The 10,354-nt window shown below is 43.7% G+C and overlaps 1 protein-coding gene across 1 annotated transcript; it reads left to right on the forward strand.

Annotated features, from left to right (window-relative positions):
- The first annotated feature begins 771 nt into the window (after positions 1 to 771).
- Positions 772 to 8,678, forward strand: RSPH3 (radial spoke head 3). The gene is made up of 8 exons (XM_064649276.1): positions 772 to 948; positions 1,128 to 1,215; positions 2,443 to 2,584; positions 3,170 to 3,315; positions 3,881 to 4,084; positions 5,125 to 5,287; positions 6,363 to 6,449; positions 8,274 to 8,678. Exons 1-8 carry the CDS (start codon positions 827 to 829, stop codon positions 8,534 to 8,536), a joined length of 1,215 nt encoding a protein of 404 aa, XP_064505346.1. The 5' UTR covers positions 772 to 826; the 3' UTR covers positions 8,537 to 8,678.
- The last annotated feature ends 1,676 nt before the right edge of the window (positions 8,679 to 10,354 follow it).

Here is a 10,354-nt window from a genome sequence, read left to right on the forward strand (position 1 = left end):
CTTTGCACCCCAATGCCACTGCAGATCAAGTTAAGTCACCGCCGGTTTCCCTGGAAAGCTCAGAGTCCCTGAGGAGCTTGTCCAGCGACACCAGCACGACGGTGACACCTCGCGGTTCAACTCCCTCATTACCTCGGCCAGCAGAGGCCCCGCAGCGCTGGGGCCCTTTATGGGTTACGGTGGTGCTTTCCCAGTGCCTGGCGGGCCGGCACGTCCTCCTTAACCCTCCTGAGGGTTTGGTTCTTCCTGGCAGGAACACGCCCGTGAGAGGGGACGGCACGAACCGGCGCCCGCCGGAGCCACACCCGCGCACAGCAAAGGGTGACTTAATTGCGGCCTTCCAGTTCCTGCAGGGACAGCTGGAGAGGGGCTTTTTACAAGGGCATGTAGTGACAGGGCAAGGGGGAATGGCTTCAAACTGAAAGAGGGTAGGTTTAGGTTAGCTACTAGGAAGAAATGGCTTGCTGCGAGGGTGGTGAGGCACTGGAACAGGTTGCCCAGAGAAGCTGTGCATGCCCCAGCCCTGGAAGTGTTCAAGGCTAAGCGGGATGGGGCTCTGAGCAACCTGGTCTAGTGGAAGGTGTCCCTGCCCATGGCGGGGGGGGTGGAACTGGACCATCTTTAAAGTCCCTTCCAACCCAAGCCGTTCTGTGGGTCTGTGAGCGGCCCCGCCGCCGCCTGCCCCGCGCATGCGCCGCGCGTTGCCCAGGAGACGGACGCCGTTACAGCTCCCTCGCGGCCCGCGCCCGCCCCGCCCCGCCCCGCCCCGATCCGAGCGGCGGTCCATCGCCCCGCACCGCCCGACGGCTGCCGGACAGAGCCCACCATGCTGCCCGCCCGACCGTCGGAGCTGACGGTGGCCCCTGCGCTGCCCTACAGCTACAGCAGCCAGCCCCGCTCCCTGCTCGCCCGCCCCAAGTACCGAGCGCCGCCCGACGCCGCCGAGCCGTGAGTCTCAGCCGCTGCCCCCGCGCCCTCCGCGCCTTTCCCCTCATCCCGGCTCCCTCGCCGCCCTTCCCGGGGAGCCCTTCTTCCCGTGTCTCGGGGGGAGCTGCCCGCTGCGGCCTGTCGGAGCCGCTCCGGGCGGCGTGCGGTGCTGCAGCCGGCGCTGTCTGTGCTGCTCGCAGGGAGAAGCAGCCGGTGTGCTACGGCCACATCATGCGCGACCCCAGAGTGGCGCGGGGACCCGCTTTAGCCATTCGCCTCCTGCCGCAGGTGTGTGGGTTTGGGTTTTTGTTTTGTTTTGTTTTTTAATGTGGATCATGCTACAGCTTTGTTGGAAAGTCATAGGTAGGCCAGGAAAGCTGTTCTTCATTTATAATTTTAACTACTGAAGCTGTAATTTTACTTAAAATGTTTCACATAGTCACAGTTAAACTAGCATGTGTCTGTTTCCAGCTCTTCTTTAAAGCACTTAGTTCCACATGAACTTCTGTAGTTCTCATTTATTGTTTTCCCCGTATTAAGTACGTGATTCCTTTTTTTTGCCTCTCCATTTCTTTCTAGGATCATCTGTAATGATCCTAAGCACAAGTCATCACTGCATAATCTGTGATCATATGCAAGGTGTCATCAGGCAGAATTGCAGCTCCTGGGAAATTGAGTCTTGGGGTAGACTTTGGCTTATCCTAGCATAGAAGCAGAGCTAAATGGTCCTGCAGTATGCAAAAGCTACTTGTGAGGAGGCAAAAGTATTTGTTTACCCTGATATAGTAGTAAGTCATAGAACCTTAGAATGGTTTGGGTTGGAAGGGACCTTAAAGATCATCTGGTTCCAACTCCCTTCCACTGGTTCAGGTTTCTCAGAACCCCATCCAAATGTAATACTTTATTTTCAGAGAATATTTCAACATAGATAATTTGATCATATACAAATTTAAAGCAGTCTGTATTTTTAAAAGCTACTTCATGTAAATAACTTGTGTTGTTCAGTATCTGTTTCTTAGAGTGAATTTCATGTAAGTTTTGTTTAAGAAGTTCAAAACTGATGTTCGTTTCAATCCATAAGCAGAGTACTGAATTTAAAAGGTAGTATGAGTTTCTTTTGTTTCATCAGCAGTAATTGGTCCTGTAATGTTTATCCAGCAAACAATTGTGTTCATAACATGATAATTGGACTTAAGTCCATTTGACATCTCAAAATTTGAAAACTCACTTGTCAGAAAAAACATATCATATTCACTTTCAAATAACAAATGGATGCTCTTACTGTGAGATGCCATTAGTATGTGCCTGTAGGCAGCTAGCCTATTTTATTAGTTTCATGCCCTACAGTCTTTAAGTCAACCAAAAATTTAGAGTCAGGACCCAGAAAAGTAAATCCAAAATGCTAGATTGCTGGCAGTCAAATCAAACAGCAATCTTCAGTTTCCTGTAGAAAGAATGAAATATCATTTTCAAGTACACAGTTTTGTGGTTTTTTCCTTCCTCACCCCTGCTCAGAGTACCCAACCCAATCCCCCTGAGGTTCAAAAGCAGAAGGGTGCACAGAAAAGAGCACTGGCAAGAAAGCGTGCAAAAGAGTCAATTCGACCAGGAACACCAGAGCCTGTGGAAGGCAGAGAGCATGTTTATGTGCAAACAGGTAAAAGGCTTTTTTTTTTTTTATATGCATCTGAAAATAAAGCTTGCTGATCTATATTCACTTGCTAAGCTGATGATGAAGTTGGTAGAATCACACAGGGATAAGCTTAAAATCACAGAATGCTAGATTCAGAGGTTCTATAATCCTTTCCATTATAACCCTTTATAAACTTGTCTAACTAGTGACATTCTCCCAGAAGGTCTGTTTTGCAGTTTTCAGTGTACATTCTTGAACACTAGTCAAGACTTCTTTATTTATTCTTTCCTTTTCCAGGATCATCAGAGAAGTTTCATATATGCTTAAAATTGAGAGGTTTAAAAAATTTTGCTTCAAGTGAACTACCCTTTTTGGGGATCACTTCCATGAAGTGCACCTGACATTACAGGGAGCATAGCATCAGATGGCCTGTGCAGCAAACTGATCTATGTTTTAAGTTGAGCTGCCTTTTTTTTTTTTTTTTTAACTCTATATAAGACATTTTATTTGACTCTTTGGATATAATTCACAGTGTAGAGTCATCAAAATAGTTTAGAGTTAAAATAAAAAGAATCCAGCTTTGAGTATTCAATGTGCTTTTGTTTCTAGAACTGTATCTGGAAGAGATTTGTGATCGTATAGTAGAGGTTGATGGAGAGTGTCAAACAGATGAATTTTTGGACAGACCACCTACTCCACTCTTCATACCAGCCAAAACGGGAAAAGATATAGCTACGCAAATAGAAGAAGGAGAGGTATGAAGCAAAGTCAGTCCACAAAGTGCTGTTGAAGTATGTCTCCCAGGCAAAACACATTTCTGATGCAAAATTGAAGTAGAAACAGAAAGGAACTAATCCTCACAGAACATGTAAAAAAACCTAAAACCCAACCCAACTCTCCAATGTCTGCTTTGAGGTTAGGTGCAAAATTAAGAAAGATACTTCTCCATATGCACTGGTTCTGCTACTTTCAGCTAAGAATTACAGTGCTGAGAAATGCGCTCTTCTGTAAAACGTGTCCAGCTCAAGAACAGGTGGGGAACATAGAAACAGGGTCCAAGTGAATGCTCAGCTTGTCCCTGGCAGTCCCAACAGTGGCTGTGGTAGGGTGTGTGTATCTCACTCCAGTCCACTCATCACTTACCTCCCAGCTGCACTCATGCTTCTTTCTGCCTCAGCTGACACTGGCCCCACCTGCACTTCTCTGGCCTGCCTTCAGCACAAGGGCTTTGTTCAGCCTCCTGTTCTCCTTGCCAATACTTGTTAAGAGCAGTTGTGATGAAGGGACATTTATCTCTGTTTCCGTGATTCTTATCCTCAGTTGTTTGACTTTGACATTGAAGTTAAGCCAATCCTGGAAGTGCTGATTGGGAAAACAGTTGAGCAGGCTTTGCTGGAAGTCATGGAGGAAGAAGAGCTGGCCCAGCTGCGGGCACATCAGCGTGCCTTTATAGAGCTGCGTAACGCAGAGTTTGCTGAATTACAGCGCCTGGAAGAGCAGGACAGGCGTATCAGAGAGGAGAAGGTAGGACTTCCTGCCTAACAGCAAAACAGTCTGAATGCTCATCAGAAGGGAGAAAAACATTTCCAGTACTGAATGACAAGCTGTGAGATAAGCTGGATATACCCCAAAGGGCACTGTTAACTTTGATATTCCTCCTAGCATTTTGGTGAGCTGCACTCTGCCACGTGCTCTCATACACCACCATCATACTGTTGTGTTTATTTGGAGCAGTCACGCTTGAGTGACCTGGTATACTTGGACATCTGATCAAGAGACCAGACCAACAGCTCTTTATTCTGTACCTGGTGCAGCTGTTTCTTAAATCTTTTCATTATAATAACTGCTAAATTAATAGTCAGAGTGCTCAAAAGTAAGAGAGACACCTCCTAGACTTTCACACCCAATGCATGCACTACTCTATGTGCACACATACATCTCAAGATCTCCAAGTATTATGCTTTATTATTAATATTTAGTAAATAGGAATAAACAGAAAAGGCAAGTCTTACTCACTATTCATCAGTCTTGTATAATTGGGGTTTTTAATGTTTTCCTGGACCAATTTGAGTTTTAATCTTTTTAATCATCAAATAGGATAGAATACTGGAAAGATGAAAAGTTCAGGAAACACTATCCAACTTCATCTCATTCTAAGGCCAATGATCAGCTTGATCTGCAATAATAAAGCAAGAAGGCATGAGATCAATGTATACTAAGGCATCAGAGAAGGGTTTCATTTGGCCAGCTGTGAAGCCCTTATTTTACAGACTTCCCAAAATCAGAAAAGGTGGACCGCAGAACACAGAAGTGTGTTTCTCTGTAATTTTTGGGCATTTTAATACTTCATAGATTGAGTACAAGCTTGCTTTGAAGCACTCTTTCATATGAGGAGTTTTTGTGAAAGGCAGAGGCTGCAAATACCAGGTAGAGACTGTGATTATCTGCAGTTTTGATTATCTTTGCAATTTAAGAGACTCGCACTGTGATAATTCTTCAAAGTCTAGATCAAAGAAGTAACAGCTAAAGGCCTCTAAGTTTCACATGCATAATTACCTTGACAGGAACGTCGCAGACTCGAGCACTTGGAAAAGCTGCGGAAGCAGAAAGAGACCACGGAGAAAATTGCAGCTCGGGCATTTGCTAAGCGTTACCTGGCTGACCTTATTCCCTCAGTCTTCAGCAATCTTTATGACAGTGGATTTTTTTATGACCCTATAGAAAGAGGTTTGTATTTGTTTTTTAAAAATATATGAACTAAGTAATATAAAGCTCAAAACAACCATAAAACATAGCATATTCTTCTATTATTTAGAATAATGTCTTACGACTTTATTAATTTACATTTGTGGCTGAATTCGTAGTTTTAACACAAACAAATATTATTGGTCATCTGTACAAGTAGTCAAGAATAAGCAAGAGCTGACTGTGTGATAGTGAAAAGATCTGCTTTGGAATTGGAGAGATATAAATGAGTGGTTAGGATTGGTACAGTAGAGAGAAAGAGAGAGATATCCAAATTGAAGTAAATATGTTTTGATAGAACAGACAAAGAAATCAGTATGTCATTCTGAATATTTTTTAATGATTATCAGAGCAAGGGAGAAATTAGTCAGTTAGAATTAGGCCCTGAAAATAATTTTGGACTTGTACATCAGTGATCTCCAAGCCTTTAGAATCACCAGCATTTCTTATGGGCTACCTTGCTGCACCCCACTTCACCAGGCTCCACATGGGCGCAGACCACAGCTTGGGAACAGCTACACTCTCTCCAGAATAAGTCATGGGGTTAATGCAGAAACTGAGTGTATTTTGCAACCAAGGCAGGCTTTGGGACCACAGCATACAAAGAGTATGATTTGAGAAGTACATGGGTAAGCAAGAGCTCTTTAGTCAGAGGGAACAAATGCTTTCAGCAGACCACACGCCAAATGTCTTTGAAAGCAAGGCAGGAAGTGTTATTCTGCTGACTTGTTCAGGATAGTTATTTGGATCTCACTAGAACATGACTGTATATCTCAACTGTGCTAGCCCTTCAAGGGTGCCAGACCTCTTTGAAAATCACTGCAGTTGAGAGGACTCTGGTCAGAGTCCATAATGATGAACCCCAGTAAGAGAGGCTGGAGATAAGAAACCATACAACACTCAAGAGATTTTATCTGACTCTTACAATCAGGTGTTTTCTGGCAGGGGGGTTCATCCCTTAATTTTTGCAGCAAATAAAAAACAGCCCCCAAGTCCTGTCAGTCATCCTTAATAAAATGGCATTTTCTCTTTCTTTCTTCCTGCTAAATTCTTACAGATATTGAGACAAAATTCCTTCCATGGCTGATGTCAGAAGTGGAAGAAACACTACAGAAGAAGGTTCTGGGGAGGACAATGCTTGACTGTAAGTTAGCAAATCCTGTAATGTAATCTGGGCTGCTTGAGGTTCTTGATTGCTTTTTTCCTGGTTAGAACAAATATCACATTTACATTGTCACTGTGGATTAAAGGCAGGAGGTGTCATTTTAGCAAGAACTCCAAGTACCTTTGTGTTTAGGGGTTTTTTGTTTTTTTTTGTTTTTACTATATTAAAATGTTTTAATGTTGGAAAACTACTACTACATACAACTAGGTAACTGATTTTCATCTGAAATAATAGGAGTGTCAGTCATGCTGCACTGTTAACTCTCTCCTGGCTTGATACTGTTTGAGATGTGTTAATGCTGGGAGATACAACATGTGCCAGGAAGAGAATGGTTAAAGAACACAATTCTTTTTTTCTGCTATAAAGCTTCTGCTTCCTCTGTGTTACACAGCTACCATTGCTGTTATGTTCTCTGTAGTGTGCCTGATTATGCCAGTGGGAACAGAAAAGCCCATCCAGTGTACTGCCACATGTATACCATGAAAGTCTCTTAATTGATTTGTGTAAGCTCCCAGCACTCCTACATGAAAGGAGGATAGTCATAGGCCATGATTGACTGAGAAGTGAGGTGACCAACATTTTTCATCAAAACAAGGGCTTACCTCCTGCTATAGTCAATAATCTTGTCCTTGCTTTTGAAATAGATTGAAATATCAATCTTTTTTGGGGGCTAGCTCAAGCTAAGTATTTGGGTTCTTTTATTATTCCGTCTTCAGAGGCTGTAGTTGAAACACCTGAACAATCTGAACTCTCTCTTGTGTAGAATCACAAAATTATGATGTATGTGTATCCACTGGAGTGCTCCTAGATCAAACCACTTTTTACACTTGCATTACATCTTCCTCATTCCTATAGTTTTCCTCTTGCTGGGATTTTGAATTTTAATTAAAATTGTGTTTGCTTCCTTTGGATTTATTTTCAGTTTAACTGGGACCCTGAATTTTATTTGTTAAGATATAGTATGATTTGGACAATTACAGCTGGTCTGTTAGGTATTTTATCCTGATACATGTGGCAGTATGTACATTCAAGGATCACTTCTTCACATAGCTCTTCAGGAGGGGAAGGAAATTTCTTTTAATAAAAAATATATTGTATGTGACTACTGAATTAAAACATCCTTAGGATAATGTTGCTGCAGGATACACTGTTGATGAGAACATCTATCACATTCCTGTTAAATCTGTTTAATTGTTTAACTAGATATCATAGTCTTGCTCCAGTTCTGAGATATACAGAGCACTTGGCACAGGCCAATAAGTAATGTCAGCAGCCCATTTTGCTATTTACCCTCTGTATTTCCTGACTTTTACCCAGTTACCCGCTGTTGAGTAAACATCATCTCTGCAAAAGGAATATCCCCCAAATTTTGTAGAGGCAAACACAGCCTCAGCTGAGACAGTTCATGGCTTCTTTCCCCTCTTAAGCAGAAACAGGGAGAAAAGTCTCTAAGGATCCATTTTTAACCTATTTGAATGAAGACTGCCCAAAACATCACCTTATGTGTAACCTGGCTAGTCCTTGTTCCTGATGGGGTGACCTGCTCTGTGAGTGAGAAGCAAATATGAAGAAATCAACAAAAATTTCCAATATTGCACCCTTTTCAAATCACTGCATTGAGTGTAAACGAATCATTTAGCTACAGCAGCAGGGAGGGTTTTGTCTCACTTAAATATTCTTTCATTTTTAGTGTTACTTCAGGGTTCTTTCTCTGTTTAAGAAGTTACAGGTCAGTAATATATAAAAAATGTTAAATTATAGGGGTTTTCCTCCATGTTTGTTAATGGTGGCTTTCTGTTTCAGCCTTGATTCGTACAGTGGTTGAAAAACGCTTAGATGAATTTAGCTGTCAGCCTCTGCCTGATCAGACAGAAGCACTTGCTGAAGAGCCCAGGCCACCAGATGCAGCACCCCAGGTGTCTGGTGAGGCAGATGCTGCTGACCAACCAGTCACAGAGAAAGAAGAGACTGACCAACCTGTTGCTGAGGAACAGCCTTCAGATCCCATCTCTTCCCAGCTGGAAGAATCAGATCAAGCAGGAACACCGGATTTGGAAACTGAGTAACAAACAGGCAAGTCATCAAGTAAATGGAGATGAATGGCTCAGAAAGAAGAAATTAATTCCTCTCTATTTACAAGTATCGTGCCGTACCCATGCTGAAAGGGGAACCTAAGCAACAGTAAAGCATTAAAACATGTTTTCCATATGTGGCATTGTTGATTACAGGCTGTAAAAATCGAGATAAGTTACTAGTGCAATGAATGGCAGGGAAATACTATCCCCTTCTACACAATCCAATACATCAAAAAACTGTGAGATTTACTGTTGAAAAATACTGCTGTCCCACACCCTGTGCTTGAAGGACATTGAGAGCATCATAATAACGTTTGCAAGTGCTTTGATAATGTTCTTGGAACAAAATTTCCTTACTTTCCCTATTTTGAAAGGTTGCTACTACAGCAGTTAGATAAATTGCTTTTCACTCATATTAGTCTTTCCTCACAAACTTGAATGGGCATCTCAGCGGGTAATAGAGCAAAAGCAGTTGTTCCTCAGGCTTTTCAAGTTCAAAGAGTTCCACTATGAATTTCTGCCAGTGCAAAATCCTCATTAAGTCCCTGACTCCTGGAACCCAGGTGAGGGGCTGGAGCCACATGCTAAGTCCAGTCTCGGTTTTCTTTGTAATCGTCCTTTCCTGATGGTTTACTGGAAATGGTACCAGACATGACTGACAAAATGTGCCTGCACTTCCTAGTGTATCTGTCGGTTCACAGGCCAACTCCTCAAGTGGGACAGTCCACCTCACGAAAGTACATCTGTGCTACATTGCAGCAACACCGTTTCCTTGCTGGGTCAGTGTCCCTAGCAGGAGCTGTCCTCGGCAGGCAGGTAAGGCCGAAGGGTGGCCAGCTCTGCACCCAGAGTGGCAAGGGGGGGGGGGGGGGGGGCACGGGGGTCTGCAGCTCCTGGGTGTGTGTGTGCTGCACGCACAGGGGGAACCGAGAGAAGAGAGAGGGAGCTGTCGCTGCAGGCACTAGAGGGCAGAACAGCCCACAGCAATCGAGCTGTAGAAACGGGTAGAAAGACACTACTGATATCACCTATTGCACACCCTGCACTAGTGACACTCTTCTGGACTTCCCTCCTCTGCTAAACCCCAAAGGCATCGGCCTTTTGCAAAATCCACTCATTTATAACATGAGGAGCCAACACTTGAGCCACCCAATGAAGTCTACTCTAGATCATAGAATCATTTGGGTTGGAAGGGGCCTTAAAGATCATCTAATCCAACAACCCGCCCCGCCATAGGCAGACACATCTTTCAGTAGATCAGATTGCTCAAAGACCCATCCAGCCTTGCCTTCTCTGAGTGTTGTGGGTTTCAGGGCTTTTTAACTGCCGCTGCTCAGTTTTCCATGCCGTGTCTCAGCCCTAGGGTTGATCTGGACCCTTTCAAAAAGTTCAGCAGAGCTGTTTCAGTCTGTCCTTTGAATGAGATTGAAGGAAAAGTACATTTCCCTGCCTATATTCAGCCATCTTTTCAGACAGTAAGCAACTAGATAAGCAACTCTTAACACATCTGGGTGCTGGACCCAGAATGCAGACTTCCAAGTGCTTTCTCCCAGAAACCAGACATGAAGTTCATGGCCTTGCACTGTGTCCAAAGGACCACTTGTAGCAGAAGAGTTGAGGTGGTACCTCTTCTGGTCATGCCCAGGCTGGGTGCCTGTCAGTAAATGCCTCAAACAGAAGTGTGTGCGCTTCCTATCTTTGTGTGTTTTATTAAAAGCAGATGGTTACTATATGGCTGTATCCATGTGATTTGCATCTATTGATTTCTCTGCGAAAAGCCAAAGCATTACTTCAACAACCAGCCCAGCA

Source organism: Pseudopipra pipra, chromosome 3 (genome assembly GCF_036250125.1).
Source record: "Pseudopipra pipra isolate bDixPip1 chromosome 3, bDixPip1.hap1, whole genome shotgun sequence".
Taxonomy (NCBI): Eukaryota; Metazoa; Chordata; class Aves; order Passeriformes; family Pipridae; genus Pseudopipra; species Pseudopipra pipra.